This window comes from Chlamydotis macqueenii, chromosome 10 (genome assembly GCF_036417535.1).
Source record: "Chlamydotis macqueenii isolate bChlMac1 chromosome 10, bChlMac1.mat, whole genome shotgun sequence".
Lineage (NCBI taxonomy): Eukaryota > Metazoa > Chordata > Aves > Otidiformes > Otididae > Chlamydotis > Chlamydotis macqueenii.
In genome coordinates, this window is record NC_141565.1 from 13,162,869 (window position 1) to 13,184,171 (window position 21,303).

Genomic DNA, 21,303 nt, shown 5'->3' on the forward strand with positions numbered 1-21,303 from the left:
TTGCTGAGCTCAGTCCCCGTGAAATGCCCCCGGGGCCTCACTCGCTCCCACGCCTGGTCAAAGCTCACGGTTTGCGGGTCAGACCCAGGCGGATGAGAGCAAACCCCCCGTCCCCCGTGTTCCCCCGGGAGAGCGAAGGAGCCCCCTGCCAGGCTTTGTGTGTGCGGTCACCCGCCCGGGGATTCGTTACGGGCAGCAGCGCCGCGGACCAGACCCGCGCAGCGGTGCCTGCCGGCGCCTCCCCCGCCTTCCCGCGGGCCTAAACGCGGGTTTATGCAAAGCCTGGGCGTCCCCAGTGCCGGGGAGCGGAGCACAGCCCGCTCCCGAGTGCCGCCCCACTCTTGCCGTGCCCAGCCGTTCCGCCAGGCCCCGTTTCGGGCTCGCACCGAGAGCCAGGCGGCTCCTCGCCCGCTGGGGGCTCGGCGGGGGCCGTCCTGCGCCCAGTGCCGGAGGGCAGGGCCGGAGGGTCCGGACCCGGGGGGCGCTGTCGCATCCCGATGACGCCGGCGGGCGGGCGGCGGTGATTGGCCGGCAGGGCGGAAGCGGCGGCGGCGGGCGGAAGCGGAGGGGCCATGGGCCGGCGGCGCTGAGGGGTGCGGGGATGGCGGCGGCCCGCGGCTGCCCCCCGGCGGGCTCTGGGGACCGCGCCCTGACCGAGCTGCTGCTGGAGTTCTCCCGGGCACAGTACCGCGCCAAGGACGGCGGCGGCGCCGCCGCTAAGGTGGGGAGCGGGGGGGAGAAGCGGGACCGGGGTGGGGGCCGGTGGCCGGTGGCGGTGCGGCGGGCGCTGACCGGTGCCTGTACGCAGGTGGAGCGGATCGAGCGGCGGTGCCTGGAGCTCTTCGGCCGCGACTACCGCTACAGCGTCATCCCCAATGCGCACGGCGAGATCTGCGCGCACTACCCGCGGCACATCGTCCTCCTGGAGCGCGACACCGGCCGCGACGCGTAAGGGCCCCGCTCCCCCCGTCCCGCACGGCTGACTGTGACTCCGGCGGAGGCGGCTTCGCGTTTTGTCCCCCGGAGCTTCCCCGCCTACCGGCAGCATCTGCCGCTCCGGGGCTCCTGCCGGCCGGGGGAAACCCCGCCGGGCTGCGCTGCGGCTAAATATAACCGGCGGGGTCAGCCGCTGCCCGGGCACCCCTCGCTGCCCGCCGGGGCTCCCGCGGGGCTCCTCCGAGCTCCCCAAGCCTCTTGGGCTTCCTTGGTGAAAACTGCGAAGCTGTGAGCCTGTAGGTTGGGGGGTGCGAAGGGAACGGGATGCTGCGGGGCAGTGCCAGCTCCGCCGCCTGCTGCCCTCCAGTAGATCGTAACGATCGCTGTGCTGCAGCTCGCCCACAGGCTCGGAAGAGCTCGTGGTTGGGAGCAGGACGGTGCGATGCTTCCCCTGTCTTGATGAAGCGCCTGTGGTCATGCTGAAAGGCCTCTAATTAGCGGAATTTTAGTCTGGAACACATCTCAGGGTGGGAAGAGCTGACAGGGGCTGGACAGACCAGGCAACCTGGACAGAAATAGCCTGACCCCACCGTGGTACGTGAGTCATCGGGTGCTGAGGTTTAATGAGTTACTGGGAAATGCTTGCTTGCAGTTTAGTGTGAGCCTAAGCCAGAACATTTCTGGACGTTGACCCACAAGCTCAGAATCGCATTGGTCTTGCTTCTGGCTGAGCATCGGCTGCTCCCTGCAGCTCTAATGACAGGCTCTCATTTTTTTTATATTCTCTTCCAACAAAACATAATGCAATTTTGCAGTCTTAAGTGTGTCCGTGACAAGAGTACCACGCTCAAAAGGACAGTGGTCACTGAGCTCCCCTCGCACGTCCGGCTGCTTCGCCTGAGGAAAGCAAACCAACAGCTGCTGCGCTGGCACGTGGGTCGGGTGCTGTAGGAGAGGGTTTGTGGAAAACAGCCACAACTGATTGTCAGGTGGGAGAATTTCTGCTTAATCCTTAGATCAGTTTAGAAAAGATTAAACCCCTTGCTGCAAAAAAAAAAGGGGAAGCTGAATTCTGAAGCTGTAAATGTAACTAGGAGTCTCTTTAGGGAAGGGAAACCGAGTGCTTCTGCTTTTCCTGTTCTTGCGAAGGATGCTTAATTTTTCTGACAAGTATTCAAACTCAGTGCCCTGTTTTCTTCCGAGACTTTTGCAACCCAGCAGTGGCAGTTAGCATTTTAAATACTGATTCTATCCAAGTCTTGATTTACTGTCCAAGGGAGTCATGGAAACAGACTACCCTTCATCATCCCTCTCTTCCTGATTTCTAGGTGGTAATCTCTGTAAAAACCAATACATAATTTTTAGACAAATCTGATTTTTTTTGTTTCATCGTTGTACCCTATGGAATAATTATGAAATAGGGACTGTTGCGCTCCTTGTGTCACAGAACGCAAGAACCTCTTGCAGTGAATGGGACGCTCCCTCTAGGACCAAGTGTCTTTGGCTGCCTTTCATCTTTCTAATGTTCTTAATCAGCTGGTAAGGGCTCTTGGAAGTGTTCAGGACGCCTGACACCTCTGAGAATACCAAAGCAGTTCTTGCCTCTGCGAGCTCTGTGCTGCCCCATCTGCTGGTACAGCTGCTTCTGAAGTTGTGTGGGGAGCCAGCAACAAATGAATATTTTTAACTCAGATCAGTTTCTTGATCCTGTTAATTCTGTGGCTAGGCAGCTGGGGGAAGAAAGGATGTTCATCAAACTTTGCTAACAGTACTCTAAAATCCAGGCAGGCGCAGGAGATAGCGGGAGGAATTTAATGTATTTTTGGCAATCAACAAAGGTGCTGCTCGCAAGGAGCCACAATAAGTAACAGAGTGCATCTGACAGCCAGAAGTGCCTTCCCTGTGCTTGGAGATCTCTGATGTTCCCCCAGAAGGCACGAGCAGGTGCTGCACAGGCAATGGAAGCAGAAGGATGCGCTCAGTTCTTTACTCGCTGTCTTAGAGTTACTGTGACTGTGCTTAATGAAAATGCCTGGATCTCGGGCACAAGCCACGGCTTTGGTTTCACTTGCAGATCCTGTTATGTGTCTGCACTCCAAACAAATATGATCACAGTTGCATGTAATCTAACAATGTGAGAGGAACACTTTGGTTCCAGTGCTGTTATGCCTGCTCAAAGAGAAGTATCTCTGCTTCAGGCCTGTATAAAATATACAGTTGCCAAAACAGTTGCTTGCTCTTATAGAAAATGTTTCCCTTGCATTTGGAAAGATTAATTCAGGTTTGGGGTCTGATTTGTCGGGACGGGCTGAGGGGTTAACACAGAGGTAGGGTTGCCCAGTACTATCTTCCGGAAAACAAATTTCTGAAGGAAAAAAAATACCACTAAAAAACACCTGAAAGTGAAAAAAAAAAAAAAAAAAAAGAGTTAAGATACACATCATTCCTTCCACCTCCTTCTCTACCTTGTCGCAAGGAGCCTTAGTGATGTTCTTTCACACTGCTGTTGGAGAGCGCTCTGTTTTCTGAACCTTTTCCGGTAAATTTTGCTCCTGGCTGTGCTGCATTTAATCGCTTGTCCCTGTAAGAGCATAGCAGCCGTTCTTCAGAGCAGCCTTTCCCCTCGCTACCGTAGTCTTGGTACAGCTTACCATGTTTACCTCTAGCTCCTGTTTGTCTCTAGCTTTACAGACGATGGTTCCTGAGACGAGAAGATCCGGAAGCCCTGTTTGTAGCACAGCCGCGACGGATAGCAGCACAGGTCTCTCCTGCGCACGTGCAGGCTTCCCAGGGAACAGGCATGGGAGCCTGGGAGAGGGGCTCATCCTGTGTCCCCAGTGGGGCGCTGGGCTTCCTGCTCTCCCTGTGTCCTAGATTCCGGCCAAGCTGCTTGGACTCATTCCTTAGTGCTGCGATGCCTCTCCGGGGAGGTGCAGGTAGTGTGCCAAGAGGTGAAACCTCATGGTTTGTCTCGGCTCCCCAGGGAGGTGCTTCTCTTATTGTTTCTGATCTTCCAGGCATTTGATTTTTGCCAAATCCCGTTTTCTGTACTTAGAAGCAGTGCCACAGAGCTCTTCAGGTAACACCAGATTAAAGTTCTTGTTTTCCTCTGTATTTGCTTTTACAATGGAAACATAAAGACAGCTGAAGCAGAATGCAGGATGTGTCTGTTAATTGCATGCATTCATTTAAAAACAACCCCACAACCAAATCTGTGCATCAGAATCGCTCAGAGTTTAAAAATAGTTTGGTACTGGGAATTGCACACAAAGGCATCTCTTCTCAGACTGCTCACAGGCTGTTCCTGTGGTGTGTGTAATTCACATGCTCCCTGAGGAGGGAGGCAGATTACAGAGCAGAGCTCTTGGCTGTTTGCGGTGACAGCAATGAGTGGAGTTTGGGTTGCGGTGGTCAGGCGCGTGCTTCTCTTGTCTGTACGCAATCTCACGTACTCCCCTGTAATGTATATCGCGTTAGCATCCTTGCGTCCACAACATTTAAAGAAGATTAGCTTAGGTTCTTGTTCTTAAAATTCTGGTCAGATCAATTTCCATGTTAATAATAGTTTTGTTTGTTTTGTTTTGTTTTGTTTTTTTTAATCCTTCCCAGAATGGCAGCTGCAGGTAGGTTGCTCTACACTCTCACTGGTTCTGAAGCTTAGCAACTTTCTTTTGACTTCCAGCGTAAAGATATTAATTTGTTCTTAGGCCAGCATTGTCCTTCACCTTTGAGTTCTTCTTCCTCTCTGTTACTAAGTTTTCTCCTTCAGCCTAATGCATCCTCACTTCGTCTGCATTCGCTCAGCCGATCAGTCCGTGGTGGTTTCTCTTGCAGCATGGACCACCACCCCCTGGCCATCCTGATGATCTTGCTGTGCCCTTTCAGGCATGGGTAGGTCACTAGAATCAGATGCCTTATCTCAGCTGGGATCTTGTGCTCTGCACAGTAGCGCTGGTACTTCTCTGTCCCACTGGAGAGTTTCCCGTGGTTCCCTTTTTTTCCCCACACTTGCCGTGTTGATAACGTACGGGCATCCAGAGATCAGCCAGTTCATCCGGGCTCTTCTGCTGAGCTCCGCTGCAGGAAAGGGCTAACTGGAATTTATGGTGAATCATCTCTAAGTGCATCACCATGCGGTTCTGTATTGCTGGACTTAATCTGATTTCTATTATGTCAGTCTGGATGCTTCTCCAATTCCCTGTGGAAACTCTAGTCCTCCCTGTGTTGACAGTTCCTCCTGAAGGTCTGTGTCGTTCAAAAGTCAGTTTGGATTCCTATCAAGTGTGGACTGCTACTTGGACAAATTACAGCAATTTTAACTTGTTTCCAAAATGCCTTCAACTTGGAACACGTCTCTATTTTAACTTTAACCAGAAAACCAAAGGAAATGTAGTTATGCAGGTGCAGCTGACAGTAATCTAACTACTCTGCTCAGCCCACTAGCTGATTTACAGACAGTTGTCTAATTATCCAGCAACACGGATGCTCAAGCGCCCAGAACTAAGGTTCATTGAGTGTTCAAGCTTTGACTCTCTATTTTATTTATTTTTGCTTGCAAAATTATCGCTCTGATAATTAATTCACCCTGATGGCAGTCCTGAGCTTCTTTTTGATGTAAAGGTGGTAGAGAGGAAAGCAGAACGTATATTTTTGTAGGTGCTGGCTTACTCTGGCAGTCCTTTGTTAGTAATCCGCGTGTTAGTCTGTAGCAGACCATTCTGACCGCACTTGTATTGCCAGCTCCTGTCCCTGTACTGCTCAGCTGGTCTTTCAAAATAAAGAAGAGGAGACAGAAAAGCATCCATAGATGTTGTATGGCAGCGGAAGCAATTCTGAAGAAGTGTCCTCTTGCTTGCTAACTCCAGAGCTACTAGGCAAAAGGGATGGGGGTTACGGCCCAGGGTGAATGTAGCAGCTTCGCTGAAAGGTATGCATGAAGATGCTCTGCGTACTGAACCGCATCTCTTCTCCTCTAGGTTTGAGAGCGCTGTGCAGGTTGGCAAGCTGCAGGACCTCATCAACCGAAGTAAGATGGCGAGGTGTAGAGGACGATTTGTTTGCCCAGTCATTCTGTACAAGGGAAAGGTAAAGCTTTTTGGGTTACTTGTGGTAACTTAGAAAATGACCTTTCTTCCTGCTGTTTGAACCACGCAGCCTTGTCTTCAGTCGATTGTCACCTTTCTGAATAAAAATCTGTTCTTAGGTGCCAGCAGGCAGTGTGTAGTAGTAACATTTGCTGTCCAGGCTTCATAAGTGATCTGTGGGGGCTTCAGGCTGTTTTACCCTGCCACGTCGTGAGCATTGCACCAAAGAGCTGACATTTTCTCCATATGTACGTCCCTTCTGAAGGACCAAAGATGTTTGGTCTTTGAGAGGGGAAAGACAACTGTTGTCACGTTCTGCTCCTTCCTCTTCCTAGCAGTGAGCTCCCTTTGAGTAACTTTTCTCTCTAAAGAGAAGTTTCACCTGTCTGTTCCCTGAGGAGGTGACATTGCATAAATGGTCTTGTGGATGTGTGGGCTTGTCTGCAAGGGGACCTATAAGAAAATGGAATTAGATTCATTTTTATGTGGATTACTTAAGCTGTAATGAAGCCCTGTAGGAGTAGTCTCATTTAGAATTTAAGTAGCTTAATTCAGTTTTCTTAGTTCGATTTAGAAACACAATATGAATAGCAAAATGATACCTGTGGCAGTTTTAATCTAGCTTGACTGAAGTAATCGTGGGCTGAACCCCACTCACCTTTTTCTGCGGGAGTAAACTGCCTGGAGTCCTACTGGGACCATCCATAATCTTATCCACAGGAATGTGGAAATAAGGCTCAAGCAGGGAATTATCAGAGCATGGACATTGCTAACGTGGCAAGAATTGACTGAATTAGCGAATTGGAGAACTGGAGATGAAAATGTGTTTTAAAAACTAGCTATGGATAAAGGCACTTGGGAGTCTGATGTGTTTGGGGAACTTGATCTGGGCTAGCCAGAGACCTGATAAGGGAAAGACTCTTGGAGCATGCGTGGTTAATAACAAAATCTTCCTCCAGCATATTTGCAGATCAGCAACGCTGGCCGGCTGGGGAGAGCTCTATGGGCGCACTGGCTACAACTATATCTTCTCAGGTGAGTGAGGAGCCATTTGCCGCTGTCTGCCTGGTAAGGCTGGTCCGTGCTGGGACAGTGATCTGCACACGGGAGCAAGCTCTTCCTGAGAGCGGATGCGGAGCTCTGGCATATCCCTGCTTGTGTTAGACCCTGAATGACAGAGCAAAGACTGAAATGTCGTGTCCGTTTCCCGTACTATGGGACAGCGTGCCATAGCTCATAAGCAGCAGGGAAAAAAGTACCTGAGGCTGAAGAGTGAGTTATGGGAAGCATGTAGGCAAGTAAGGCAGCCAAAAGGATTCAGGGTACTGATTCCCAGACATTGGAGAATGATGGAAGAAAGAGGATAAGAACTTGCTGTTGCTTGGCTAGTCATTGGGAATCAAATCCTGCTAACAGTGAGGTATACTGGGTTCTAGGGATAGCTCTTCTGGGGAGTATTGGGTGTCTGTAGTGTGGGAGCTGAAGGCTGCCTTAACAAAGCACTTTGTAGCACAACTTGGGTGTCCTTCTGGCTGCCAGTTGTGGGTTTGACCTGCCTAGGTCCTTTGCAATGACAAGGGACAAGCAGGCTATATTAGAAAATGGGTTTTTCAGGAAGAGGAAACGTGGGGAACTATTGGGAGGACTTACATGTGGAGAGAGGGCACCAAACCGTGACCTTTTTGTTTGCATGCATGTCTTGTCAGATTGGGGATTGAGTTGGTTTACACAAGCTTCCGTTCTTAATGCCTTCCTTGCAGGGGGTTCTGACGATGCTTGGGCAGATGCAGAAGACATTTCAGAGGAAGATTCTGCACTTAGGTTTGTATGCATCACTGGGTTGGGGAAAAGGGAGTTTGAACCAAAGCTGACTGGCTCAGCCACTCAATTCTGCTGTAGGCTGAGCTTTGGGTATAGGGTTGAGACCGTCAGCAAGCTCAGAGTCTTACTTTGCTTTTGTAAAAGAGTCTGGAATGCTAATGACTGGCTGAACCCAGTGTAACTGAAGGCTGCTAATCTATCGCCAGAGGGAAGGGCTGGAGACAGGAATATTTAGAGCCATTTAAAAAGGTGTTTGAATTACACAGCCATGTTTACTTCATCAAAAAGTACATCTCCAGGCTGGAGAAATTGTTCTGTATCTTAATGTGCTTGTTGCAGCACAGTGAGATGTGGGGCAGGACCCTATGCATGAGATTTGCAGTGTCAGTTCATTGCAGTGTCTGACTCTGACCTGTGGAGACAAGGCTTGTGCTGCGCGGCTTACTGCTCGAAGCGGTTCAGGGAAGAACTGTGGCAATATTGTAGAGAATCAGATGCAACGTGGTCAACCTTCCATGCTCATCTTGCTCTGTCTTGTTCTGTCTTGCAGAAATGCGGACTCCCAGCTGTTTGACAAGGTCAGAGGGCATGACATCAAGCTACTTCGATACCTGTCTGTCCGATATATCTGTGACCTGATGGTGGAAAACAAGAAGGTGAAGTTTGGCTTGAAGTGAGTCTGGGTTCACTTGTTTTTCTGCAGGCTTTGGAAAGCAGCTGGTGTAGCCCTTGCTTGTGAAGTGCTATTGGGCGTGCACTCAGCAACCTGGGAGCAGTCCCTGACAGAGCCCTGCAGCAGGAGTAGTTAGGCAGTGCTGTAAAGAGAGCCCCAAGGTTTTAGGCTTGTCGTAGTTCAGCCCCGATCGGACCAGACTACGCAGTCTCTCTCTCACTCCCCCCACACTCCGAGAGAATAGGGAGAGAAAATATAAGGAAAAACGGCTCAAGGTTTGAGATAAGGACAGGGAGAAATCCTTAAAGTTACCGTCACGGGCAAAACAGACTCGACTTGGGGAAAACTATTCATTTATTTCTAAAATTAGCAGGAGAATGAGACAGGGAACAAGATAACCTCCGCCCACCCCTCCCTCTTCCCAGGCTTAACATTATCTCTACTACCTTCCCCACCCCGAGCGGCACAGGGGGGAAGAGGGAATGGGGGTTGCAGTCAGTTCATCATACGTTGTTTCATGCTGCTGCTTCATGGTTGGGGGAAGAACTCCTCGCATTCCTCCCCTGCTCCGTTGTGGGGTCCCACCCCTACGCCACAGTCCTTCGTGGAACTGCTCCGGCGTGGGTCATCTCTTCCACGGGGTGCAGTCCCTCTAGAACAGCTGTCCCAGCGGGCCCTCCACGGGCCACAGCTGCCTTCAGGCATCCACCTCCCCTGGTACGGGGTCCTTCACGGGCTCCAAGTGGATCTCTGCTCCTCCGTGGGCCTCCATGGGCTGCAGGGGGACAACCTGCTCCACCATGGTCGTCACCACAGGCTGCAGGGGAATCTTGGCCAGGAGCCACATTACTCCTCCCCTCCTTCTGAACTGACCTTGGCGTCTGCAGCCGTTCCTCACAACAGGCTGGTAGATGTCTCTCAGGATCTTTTTTACATCTTATTCACTTCTCATCTCCTCTCCACTTCTTGCAGCCGGGCTGGACCGAGTCGGGCCCAGTCGGCTGCCTGGCGAGAGGCCAGAGGGTGAGGCCTGCAAGGCCCACAAGGCTCGCGCCTCCCCCTCTGCGCCTCTGCCCCCACTCAGCTTCTTCACATCTTCTCTTCTCTCTCTTTTTTTTTTCTGTTTTCCCCTTCTTAAATACGTTATCGCAGAGGCGTTATCACGGGACATTCTGCTACCAATCGGCTCGGCCTTGGCCAGCAGTGGGTCCGCCCTAGGCCCAGCCGAGTCCACTGAACAAAGGGGAGCGACTTCTAGCAGTTTCCTACAGAAGCTACCACCTTAGGCCCCCCCTCACTAACAAAACCACGACAAGGCTAGAGAAAGCTGTATCAACAGGCAAGATATCTGCTATCATCTGTCTTCTACAGTCTGGGTAGGTTTGCTCTGTAGAGCTTGTGGTGATGTGAAGTCACCCCTTCAGAAAGGGAAGAGTAAAGGAGCCGTCTGTGTATAGGAACAGAGATGTTTCTCCTCTCCAGCAGAAAGCTTTAGTATTTTGGGGCTATGCCTGTTTGTTTGGATGCATTGAGGAAGTTCTGCCCCTGATCAATCTTGAGTCAAGTCATCGTGCAGAGAGATGCAACAGGTAGCTTTTCGGGTGCTAGTGTCTCCATGAAAAATATTCTACAAATGTCTGCTGTTTTCCTCTTGTCCTGTGCAGTGTGACGTCTTCTGAGAAGGTGGACAAAGCTCAACGTTATGCTGATTTCACGCTTCTCTCCATCCCATATCCAGGTACAGGACTGAGGTCCAGAGGGACTCCAAGGGACAGGTGACAGTCCGTTTCCGGGGACTGGGAACTACCTGTGTGTGTGTGGTGGAACGCCTGTGCCTTGGTGAATGTTTCCTATTCTCCCTCTGAAGAGAAGCTCTTCTAAACTGAGAACAGTGCAACAGATTTGGATGCTCTGGTGGTGTGAGTCAGCATTAGGCGCTCTTTGAGGTGGTAAAATAATTTCTCAGCAATTCTAATGAATTAAACTGTGGAGAAAAAGTCCCAGAGGTGGATCTGGGGTTAAGATGGCCTTTGACACCCCTGCAACTCCAAACTACTGCTTTATGCAAAAGATAATTCTTGCTCTGTGTTATGTAAAACCCCAATTCTTAAGAGTATTTTCTAGTCGAAGTGTTCCAGAGCACCACTGTAAGATATTCTCTCTGCTGAGAGAATATCAGGCAGAGCTGTTAACCTGAGCCCGCAGCATACAAGTGAGATGCAGAGCACTTCAGCCCATCTCCCTGGCTATATTAGTCCCTGTGCCTAGCAACCATTGCTGGGTCACTTGCTGCGCTCTTAAAGATGAGCGGAATGTTGCTGCCTGCCTGCTGATGTCAGGCTTGGCGATAGGACTGGATGTGAAACTGCTGTGCTTAAAGTCTGTCTGCAAGACCTCGTGCACAAAGAAGAGGACAGGAGGGGAAAAAAAAAAACAAACAACATAAAAAATCCAATTAAACTGTTGTGATGATCCAAGCTTTTCCTTAATTACTAGTTGTTGCCCTTAAGCATCGGGGTTGTTTTTTTTTTTTTTTAAAAAAAAAAGTATTTTTCCTTTCATACAAAAATTACTGATGATTCAGAGAGGTTACATTAAGATTTCTACTGAGTTTGCCCTGCAGATTGCAGAGGTGTACGAGTATTGCAGGTTTCTGTAGCCCGTGGCACAGGTATAAGTTGCTGCCCTGTGCCTCACCAAACTTAGACCATGGGAGAGGCAGTGTACACAGATCTTTTGTAGGGTTTGTAAAGAATGAGGAAGAAGTGACTCTGCAGAGTTAAGCTGTGGAGTTGTTGCTGCATGGGAATCTGCATATTGTACGCGATATTCAGTGATGGTCCTTCCTCTTCTGCCATCTGGGACAGCTGCTGTCTTTTAGCAGCTCTTCACTGCCATGCTAGAGATAAACCTTATAAAACTGGAAATTCTCCCTGCAGATGTTGCCTGATTTCAGCACTGATGGTCCAGAGGGGAATGTTGTCATTCTGGTAAATGTAAGGTGTACACATCTAAGCATCAGCAATCTCTCAGGCAACTGGCCAGATGCCATGATGCATTCTGATTGGTGTTCCCAGGTTTGCATTGAAAGAATTTCTATTTTGTGATTTGTCTCTAAAGTTATTCTGAGATCCTCTTGTCTTCAGTGAGCGAAGCAGCGTCCAGACATGACTGTCTAGGGTGAAAGACTTGTGTTAACATGGGGTCTCTGCAGAAGCTGTCGTGCTTTCCAGCACAGAAGCCCTCTTTTGCATTTGACTGCTAGTTGGCATTTGTAGATGCCAATACTTAGTGCCATAATCCCCCATTCTTTGTTTTAAGCCGTTCTTTAACTGGAGTTAAATCTCAACTGACAGATTGCTTCCTGACTGCATGTTTTCGAGGGCTAGTCCTGTCCTTGCACACAAAGATTTCTTTTTTTTTTTTTTTTTTTTTTTTCCCACCGTTGGAGTTATTTGTGACTTGCAGGAATCATTGCCTCTGTTCAGTGCCTGGCACGGGGGTGTCCTGGTAACACGGGCACCGTGACGCTGCTGGGGCGTACCCTGTACATTGGGAGAGGTGTTCCCTGTAGCCTGCAGGCAGCCGCAGTGCTAATGGTGCTGCTCAGCTGTGACTAAGTGACTGCAGTTTGCAGCAGAGACTTCAAATAGTTGCTTGAGAAGAACAGAGCCAAAGGACAGAAAACTCAGGAGGGGAGAGCTTGGGGGAAGCCTTGAAAGTGGTTATGTACCTGCTTTCTTCAGACAGGGCAATTTGAGTGTTTGAAAGAGAAGACTTAGATGTGAGAGAAATCATGGCTGTCTCTGACAGAGCCCTTTCTTGTTACCTGCAGTAGCTGCCCTGTGAAAGCTGGCTTTCCCCAGGGCTCTGCCCACACCTCCTTTTGCTGGTTCCTTCTCACTCAGCGTGTCAGGCTGATGCCTTAGATCTGTGCAAAAGTCAGTGGCTCTGGAAAGCATAACTCCTTGGTGAAACCTCATGTTTGGAAAAGAAGGAAATCTGTCCTTCAAACTCCACGTTTGCTGTGTGTTTGGAGTTTGCCCTTTGTTGTGTGAATGTGTTCACTGCTGAGTGCTCTGGGTTGTTGCTGCTGTGAGGCCGGGCTGTACGCTGTACCGACAATTACTGCTCCTCTCTTCCCGCAGGCAGAGGTTTTGATTGGTGCTCTGGAGCTCGGGGCTGCCAGCGCTTCCAGTCCCACAGGGCACTTCAGTTGTTAGATACCAGTTGGCTGAACAGTTGTGCGTTATCTCTCTTTCTTGCAGGCTGTGAGTTTTTTAAGGAGTACAAAGACCGGGATTATACAGCTGAAGGCCTCATATTTAACTGGAAACAGGTACATGGATGAGAGCTGTGGGCTTTACTGGGCTTAAGTCTTGCCTCAGAGTTCCTGAGCGATGGTGTATGTGTTGTGTGCTCATTTCTGGTCACAAGGAGGAAACAGGACAAACAAAATGGGTTGTGAATGTACTAAATTATTCATTGTAAAATTCATGTGTAAAATAAATGAATCGTTATCCTGAAGTCCAGGACGCTTGACCTCTCATGGGAGTATGGGTTGATCCTGGTTTTGAATTTGATATATTATTGATAGCCTCTGTTCTCAGTTCTGTCTTCATGTTCTGTCTCTTGCTGAGGGAGTTGATTGAGTGAGTGGAGCAGCCCTACAGGAATTCAGAAACTAACATGCCTTGTTCCTCACTTTCACCACTGGGATACAGAAGAGCTCCTCTTGTCGACTAGTCCTTCTGAGAGGCTATGACCTCCTTAGCACTGGAGGCTTTGCTGAGACATTTTCTTGTCGATGTACCATTTGACATTTGTTGTTTTGGTTTTTTCTGGCACTCACTGCGTTCAAGTCATGGCTTTTCTCTGACCAATCGTGTTTGGGTTTTTTGCAGGATTACGTAGATGCTCCATTAAGTATCCCAGTCTCTCTGACCCAGTCTCTGAATATTGACTGGAGCGAGTACCAGGTGAGGAAAGCAGGTGTCTCTGTGGGAGGTCAGAGATTGATTCAGGAAGGATCAGATTTGAAGTCTGACTTGCTCCTGTTGCCGTAATCTGGGTCACTTCCTACCATCCCAGTGGGAGCAGGGCTGCTTACTTGACTGTTCAGAATGACAGTGGAAATCCTCTACCGAAAAGCTCCGTGGCTTGGTGTGTCCCGAGGCAGCTGACTGTAACATCAAATCTTTTTCTGTAGCTTGCGTAAAGCTTGCAATCCATTAGGGAGATATGTCACTAACAGAGGTAAGGAACGTGCCAGGAAATGGAAAGCGGTATTACTTGCTCACAGTCTTAGCTGCAGCACACGGATTTCCTTGGCTGTGGAGAGACCTGAGAAAGGTCCCTTAGGTGAGCAGCAGCCAAGCGACTGCGTGCCTTCTTCAAGGCTGTGCAAGGTGCCTGTCTTAGGAGAGTAGAAAATCCTAGTTGACCGTAGCACGTCTCTATTCCTTATTAGTGCAACAGCATTGCAAATAATAATTGAAGTCTTTTGTTTGCCCAAGCTTGGAGGTTTACATTTGTCTATTCATACCAGGGAGCATCACTTTGTACTGCTGATCAGTGCGTGCCATTTCACACATCAGTGGACCTACCAATCCCCCCAGGTTTTGTGATGATTGACTGTGCTGGAGCGTGTCACGCTCCTATGCTCTGCGCCTCGAAGCACCACAGAAGTAGCAGAGCTCCCCGTGCTGTGTCAGTGTTTGTCAGGCAGCGATGTAAAAAATTATTAAGTGCCAGCATAAGCAGAATTGCAGAAAAGTAGCTTGCAGTGTTGAAGCAGAACTAATGGGACCACAGCTTGTTTATGGCTAGAAACTTGTTCACTAGAATACTGAGCAGCCCATATTTTAAAAAGGATTTTAAAAATTGAAGAGAGTTCAATAAACAGATGCAGAAATTTTCTGAGGACTGGAGAAGGTGCTTCACTTAAAGCTAAAGTTCTCAAGTCTGTTTAGCTAATCACAAGGGTGATGGAGGGTTGACTTGATTAATGTGTAAGTACATTTGCAGGAAGAAAATACTAATTCCAAAGCACTCTTCAATCTGGGGAAGAAAAGCTGCACAGGAAGCAATATCTGCGGTCTGAAATCAGACGTTCAAATAAGGAAAAGCAGTCTTGCATGTTATTTTTGACGATGATCTGTTGGAACATGCTGCCAAAGGAGCAATGAGCTGTCACCCCTAGTTGAGGTGCTTCTCTGGGCAGAGATGTAGCCAAGTGCAAGCTTCAGGCTGTATATGGGGCAACTGGGCAGAACTTTCTGGTTTGTGGTATAGAGATCAGAGTGGATGATCAGATAATTCCTTCTGGCATAAGCACAAGATCAGATTGAACTGGGCACATAAAAGACTTTGGAAGGATGTGTTTTTCTGCCCCAGGCTGAGTGTGTCCCCCATTTTCCTACTTCTTTGTTGCTGTGCAGGCTTCACAGCAAGCAGTATGTTCTTTGTCTGACAGTAGTCTTGAGTGTGGTTATGTGCACGCATGCAAGCACACAGCAAGTGTTCTATTGCTGAGAGTCAGATGTCACTTTATACCGCTGACACTGTCACGATGAAACATGTGGCCCTCTCCCTGCCTTTTCCTTGCCAGTGCTATCCCACTTTCCTTGAGGTAGCTCTGGCTCTGATCAGACTGCTGAAATTCCCTGCATCTTCTCAAGATCAAGAGTGGCACGGTTGAACTTCTTGTAATGTTTTTTCCACCTGGATTTCTTGTAGTGCTGAAGGTCTCTGAGTTCAGAGCCCTTCTGTGGTATGCTGCTACTTGGACATTACTGCAGAGGTGCAGTGCCTGTCTGGAGCAGCTGTGAGTGGCTCCACAGGCAGCCTGCTGGGGCCATTTACAGGGGCCAGAGAATTTGGGGCAAAGTTGTGCGAATGGGCGGCTGACTTTGGCCTGCTCACCCCATTGTGCCACTTGCATCACGTACACAGCTGTAACGTGGCTGCGGAGCCGTTTGGTAAAGGGCATGCATGCAGGGGGCTGCGGAACTGGGTCAGCACTCCACAGGTGTGCTCTCTCTGAGCATGGTCTGCTTGGAGCTTTGGGGGGCAGATAAGCAGGTTCTGTGCCAGCCAGGCAGACAGGAGAGATGGCCTTTTTTCTTCCTTTTTCTTTTTTTTTTTTTTTTTTTCTCCTGCCTGATCTCTTGTCCCAGAGTGCCTTTTACGAGGATAGGAGGAGTAGTTAGAGCACCAAGGGGGTCTATCACTCTGAGAAGTGGCCATGGAGTTATTTCTGCTTCACTATTATTCTGGATAGAGAAGCCAAGGGCATGGCAGACTCTGAACTGCAGAGCAGGATTTTGCTGTGCGCGGTCCCTTACCATCAATATTTCTCTTTTTGCATAGAGCTGGGACCTCGTGCAGCAGACACAGAACTACCTGAAGCTGCTGATCTCCATCATCAATAGCGATGGTAAGGCAAGCTGTGTGCTCCCAGCGGTCTAAATGGAGCAGTTGCTTTCCCCAGAAGAACAGTTGATGGTATTAGGGCCACTGTGGATCAGTTCCCAGAACGGAAGAGTCATTTTAATGTTTCACTTCTCCCTTCAAAACAGAGTGATGGTCCTAACATCTCAGGGCTCCAGCTCCCCTCTTAGAGAGGGACCTTGCTGATCCCTTGAAGACCCTCTCCACCTGGGGTGGAGGGATATCTGAAAACTTTAGCTAAAGTTTTACTGCTTTAAAGCTGGAGACAAATGTTGGTTCCTCTCCTTGTTGACTCCTGCTCTTAATTTGCTGAACATCTGTGGTTTGTTCCCAAAACACGGAGTCTCACTAGGTGCTCATTTAAGAGCCCCTTCCATCGTCTGTCATCACAGCCACCCCCACTCCTCTAAGGGCATGTACTGCTCTGTGTTGGCATCCCATCCCCTCTGGGCTCTGTGGCTTTGTACCTGGCACTGTTGGATAGATGGAACCATGGCTGGCTCTGCCAGCACAGCCAACTGCAGACTCTCCTGCAGCAGCTGTGTTGGGACAGACTGCAAGTTTGCAAAGGAGTAGTTCCCTGTGCGTGCCGCTGCTCAATGTGTTTCAGTAGGAGGGTTGGTGAGACTGAAAAAGTGTTCAGGTGGAGCAGGTTTCTCTCTGATGCGGGGATAGACTGTGATAGTGGGTTGCAGCTGGGTATGTATATGTTCTGGGTAGCAAAGTGATGTTCATACCTAGTGACTTCATGCCCTGAGCAGCTGTCAGGACCAGCACAGCGCATCAGCTGGGGCTGCTGACAACCCAGGACACTCGGAGCAATTTGTTGGCTGCCGTATTCAAGACAAAATGTTCTGGCTTGGTGGCTGAGCTCTACTCTCGAGCCCAGGCTGTGGGCTTGGAGGGTAGCTTGTCGCTACAGATTTGCCATAAAGAAAAGCCATTGCTGTTGTTACAACATCCTTCTTTTTCCTTCTCCTTCCTACCCCAACCTGAAACAGATGACAGCGGGCTCCTGGTGCACTGTATATCCGGCTGGGATCGAACTCCTCTCTTCATCTCCTTGTTGCGCCTCTCCTTATGGGCTGTGAGTACCTGCCTGACCTGCTCTGCTTCTGGGGGTGATTTCTTGGAGGGTGAGTGACTGTGTCACCAGGAAGTGGTGGTGGAGCAGTTAATGTTCCTTTTGACCATCTCACTTCAGAAGAGGGGATGGATTGGCTTTGATGGGAGCCCAACATGCTGGCCTGCCATCAGGCACAGTATCACAGGCAGGTAGAGCAAGCTGGGTGTCTTGGATCACCATGGCAATTTTCAGTAGATTGTGAATTCCCAAGTCCCAGTCCCCAGAGCTGCTGCCTGAAGACTGTTCTCATTTGCTTTGCAGGATGGGCTGATCCACACGTCCCTGGAGCCGTCTGAGATTCTCTACCTGACAGTGGCCTATGACTGGTTTCTCTTTGGGTAGGCACACTAAGCTTTACTTGCATATGCATCCCTGCACAGCAGGGAGAAGCCTTCAGGGGGTCATCTTTGTTTGTTTGCTCACAACCAAAGGTGGATGTTGGGGCAGCTCCCAATGAGCTGTAACAAGAGAGATTAATGCCTTTTTTTCCTCGGAGGCTCAGACATCTGGCTGTTCTTGACAGCTTGTGCTCTTCTGCTGATTCTGGCTTCCGGTGTGTGATTGAGCTTTCCTTGCTCTCTTTCCAGGCACATGTTGGTTGATCGACTCAGTAAAGGAGAAGAGGTGAGTGTCTGGTCTGGGGCAGTGGCTCAGCACTGCTTTATGTTCTCAGGGTGCTTGTTTACGGTAGCAGCATTCACTGCCTGTTTCTGGTAGTATCAGTGGCCTGGCTGGGCTCTAAAAACGTTCAGGTGCTGGAAACGTGAGGTAGGAGCCTTGCACCCTCACTTACCGATGCATAAGGTGTGGGAATGCTTTTCTCTCAGGCTACAGTTTGGTTGGTGGGCGTCAGTCCTGCCAGTTCCCCTCCTGTGCCGTTAGTGTTCAGGCCCCTGGTGAAGGGGTGCTAGGACTTGCTATTCAGCTCAGCAGTGGTAAGGGATGCTTAAGGTGTGTGAGTGCTGGGAGCCTGGAAATAAAGCTGTACAGTCCTGTGTGCTTGTCCTCGGTGCCAGCCCTCCTGCCTGGGTGCTGCATTGGCATGTGGTTTGCATGCCATCACAAATTCGTGGGGCAGCTTGTGCTGGCTGTGGTGTGTGTATTTGGTGGGGTGTGTCTGTGCGTGCACAGATGGATCTGGAAGGCAGTTAAGATTAGTGGAACTAATTCTCTTCAAATCTTTCACTGTTTAACAGCAAAAAAAATAATTGCTCTGACTGTAGTTGCAGTATACTGCAATATCATTTTTGGATAGGGATCAAGAGCTGGGGAGTGTGTCTAACCCTGTTACTAATCCCCAGCTCCTCAGACTCTCACCTCACTAGGGAATCCCCTGCCTCTGAGCAGCAGAGCCAGGACCCTGGCCTATTTTCCATCTTTCAGAGGTCCAGGACCCCATATGAGTATCGTTCCTCCATTCATGCCTTTTCCAGAGCTCTGCTGGCTCGAGCCTGCTCTGGTGCCTGCTGGCCAAGGGCAGAGTCGGTAGCTGGAAGCGGAGAGAGTGCGCACTCCCTGCTCCCCACAGCAGGAGGAGAAGGGCTTAGCTCTGTGGGGGTGGGTGGGGTGGCAGGGGCACAGCGGGGCGAGTGCCGCAGAGCAGACTGGTGCATGGCAGGGCACGAGCTTGGGACCGCAGACACTGCAGGAACCGCATGCTTCCAGGTGTGATACAGCTGTGGTGTCGAGGTGGAGCGTGTAGCTCTAACCCTGCTGGTGTTGCTGGATGTGCTGCTTACCTGGGTGGGTAAGCAGCTGCTGGGGGCCATCTCTTTTCCATTCTGCACTGATGGCATAAGTACCTGCTGTGTGCTTGTGGCATGTGTGCAAGGCATTGATAAGGAGACTTGTTGTACACCTTCCTTTCTGGGCGTCCCTGTGGCAGGGAGCAGAGGGTCAGTTTAATGTGTTAGAAACAGCCCGGGATGGGATGGTGGCAGCCCGTGGCACGGTGAAGGCTGGTAGCTGCAGATTTCTTGCTATCTCCTTCCTGCCAGCACCTCCCCACCAAGATAAGAGGCTGCATGGAGCCTCGGGTTCATTCCTGAACCGCTCTTCTCTCTCCCTTTGCTCAGATTTTCTTTTTCTGCTTCAATTTTCTGAAGCACATCACCTCTGAGGAGTTCTCTGCTGTGAAGTCGCAGAGGTAAGGAGCCTGTGCCTGCTGCTGTATGGGCTGCAGAGCCAGGGAGCTTGTTAGTGCTGTTCCTTTGGGGAGATGGAAGCCCTGGTGTCCTGGCCCAGTTTTGTTTAATTTATTCTGCACTCTGAAGGCTGCAAAATGGGGCCGAGGCTTGTGAGGTGCCACGTTGTGCTCTGAAAAACTGTCCGTGCTGAAATGTGCGCTCTGCTTAATGACTGTCCGTGGCTGCTTTGGCACGGAGGAGCCCAGAGATGTGTGCTCCGGCTCCAGGAGGCTGCACAGCAAGCTCCATCAGGCGCTGCTGCGGGGAGCGGGGTGGCTGGCTTTTAACAGAGTGCTGAACATTAACACCTTCCTGTTTCTGGAGGGGCAGAAAGAAACAAAGCCCACCCTGGAGGCTCTGAATAAGCACGTGTCTGCCTGCAGCCTGTTGTCACCCTCTCAAAGCAGAGGGTGTGTGGGCTGGGGCTGTTCGGAGGGTCAGATACTGCACACCGGCCCCATCCCCTCTCCTCTGCCGCTGCACAGCTCTGCTCTGCTCTGATGTGTGCTACAGAGATCTGGCTATGGCCAGCCTCCTCACAGCCCTCGTGGCTGAGGTAACCTTGTCTTTCCTCCCCAGAAGGAAGAGTTTGCCACCTGGCTTCACCCTGGAAGAGATCTGCATGCTCAGTGAGTGCTGCTGCCGAGCACCAGCATCCCTGGGTGCTGGTAATGGTTGATTGCTTAGGGGCTTGGGTTCCCAGCATCTGGGAACTCCATCACTGCAAATGGATATGGGGGCCTTGCAAGAATGCAGCGCCAGGGCAAATGGGAAGTGCGTTGCTTTAAGGGAGAGAAAGGGAGCGAGACCAAGCTGGCCTTGAGGTAGTTTTGATTTCCTTTCTCTAGAACAGAGAGACCGAGGCAGTACCACGAGTCTGAGCAGTGACTTCTCTCTGGGAATGGAAAGTTCTCCTGGAGCTGCTGGGAGCTTCACCTATGAAGCAGTGGAGCTGATGCCAGCAGGAGCGCAGGCTCAAGCAGCGTGGTAAGGAGATAACTACTCAGTGGGAGGCAGAACAGAAGGGACAGGCTCTGAGCACAGGAGAAAAGATATTTCTGAACTCCCTTGCCCTTCAGGTCTGCTCTCTGTGGCATGTGTTCCTTACAGCGGAGGGACATTTGTCTGACATTTGACAGACGTTTGTCTGTCAGAGGCTTTGCTGCAACTTGGGCTACAGAACTTCTGCACCAAAAATTGGAGACCACTCCATGTTAAAGACTGTCAGGCTTCTGCAGGGATGCTCCTGAAGTTTGTCCCCTCATGAGAGTAAAGCAGCTTTGTTTCATTTTCACCAGCTTCCCTGCTAAACTTTATCCAGAAAGGATTTCATCACTTTTAAAAGATGGTTCCAAACTACCAGATAAATGACATTTGGCAGCAGCCTCCCCAGGGAAAAGAGGAGAGAAAGTTTAGCTGCCCTAAAATGAAGCTTAATCAGATTATGGAAGAGATGATACAGGGGAGCGTCCGCAGGTATTGGAAAGTGGGCTGGTTGGCCGAGAACCCCCTTTAAACTTTAGCCACTCTAACAGCCCAAGGTGTGTGAGCTGAAAGCAGGTTGCTGCCTGCAGAAGTGCTTCGAGATACTTCTGGGGGAGAATATGGAATTCTCAGTGCTCCCTGTGGGTAGAAAATCACCTAGGACTCGCCTGGGGATGCGGGTGGCTGGCTGGAAGCCAGGACTGGGGAAGGCGTCTGGCGACTCTGTTGCTCTGGGAGGGGCGTTGTGGTTGCTTGTGGAGTTTCTGGTGCTGTTTGGGGATTTCAGAACCTTTCTGTAGGGCTGCCCCTGTCAGTTTAATTTTTCTCTCCTCTCCCTCAGCAGATGTGAAGATGCTATTTTATATTGCAATTATTTTAAATTAAATCTGGGTTGCACTTGAGGCAACTGAAAGTCCTCTGGGACCGAGCCTGCAGCCATGCTAGTGGCAGCAGCCTTTCTAAAGCACATTGTGATTCAATTTATAAAATGCTGAAGAGAGGAAGAGAGAATCTTCCTGCAGAATCACAAAACAGAGATGG

At 50.2% G+C, this 21,303-nt stretch overlaps 1 protein-coding gene across 3 annotated transcripts in view; it reads left to right on the top strand.

Moving 5' to 3' along the window:
• Positions 1–580: 580 nt before the first annotated feature.
• Positions 581–21,303, top strand: part of MTMR14 (myotubularin related protein 14) — a 33,983-nt gene continuing 13,260 nt past the window's right edge. For 2 of the 3 annotated variants that reach the window (XM_086755195.1, XM_086755196.1), the window contains exons 1-16: positions 585–721; positions 809–948; positions 5,913–6,021; positions 6,980–7,055; positions 7,781–7,841; positions 8,392–8,514; positions 10,179–10,252; positions 12,783–12,853; positions 13,419–13,493; positions 15,886–15,952; positions 16,968–17,053; positions 17,354–17,430; positions 17,680–17,716; positions 19,168–19,238; positions 19,858–19,907; positions 20,127–20,265. In XM_086755195.1, coding sequence (XP_086611321.1) covers positions 602–721; positions 809–948; positions 5,913–6,021; positions 6,980–7,055; positions 7,781–7,841; positions 8,392–8,514; positions 10,179–10,252; positions 12,783–12,853; positions 13,419–13,493; positions 15,886–15,952; positions 16,968–17,053; positions 17,354–17,430; positions 17,680–17,716; positions 19,168–19,238; positions 19,858–19,907; positions 20,127–20,265 — 1,376 coding nt within the window. In that variant the 5' untranslated portion in view covers positions 585–601. Of the gene's footprint in view, positions 722–808; positions 949–5,912; positions 6,022–6,979; positions 7,056–7,780; positions 7,842–8,391; positions 8,515–10,178; positions 10,253–12,782; positions 12,854–13,418; positions 13,494–15,885; positions 15,953–16,967; positions 17,054–17,353; positions 17,431–17,679; positions 17,717–19,167; positions 19,239–19,857; positions 19,908–20,126; positions 20,266–21,303 lie in introns of all 3 variants that reach the window. The other variant, XM_086755197.1, reaches the window with a different exon arrangement.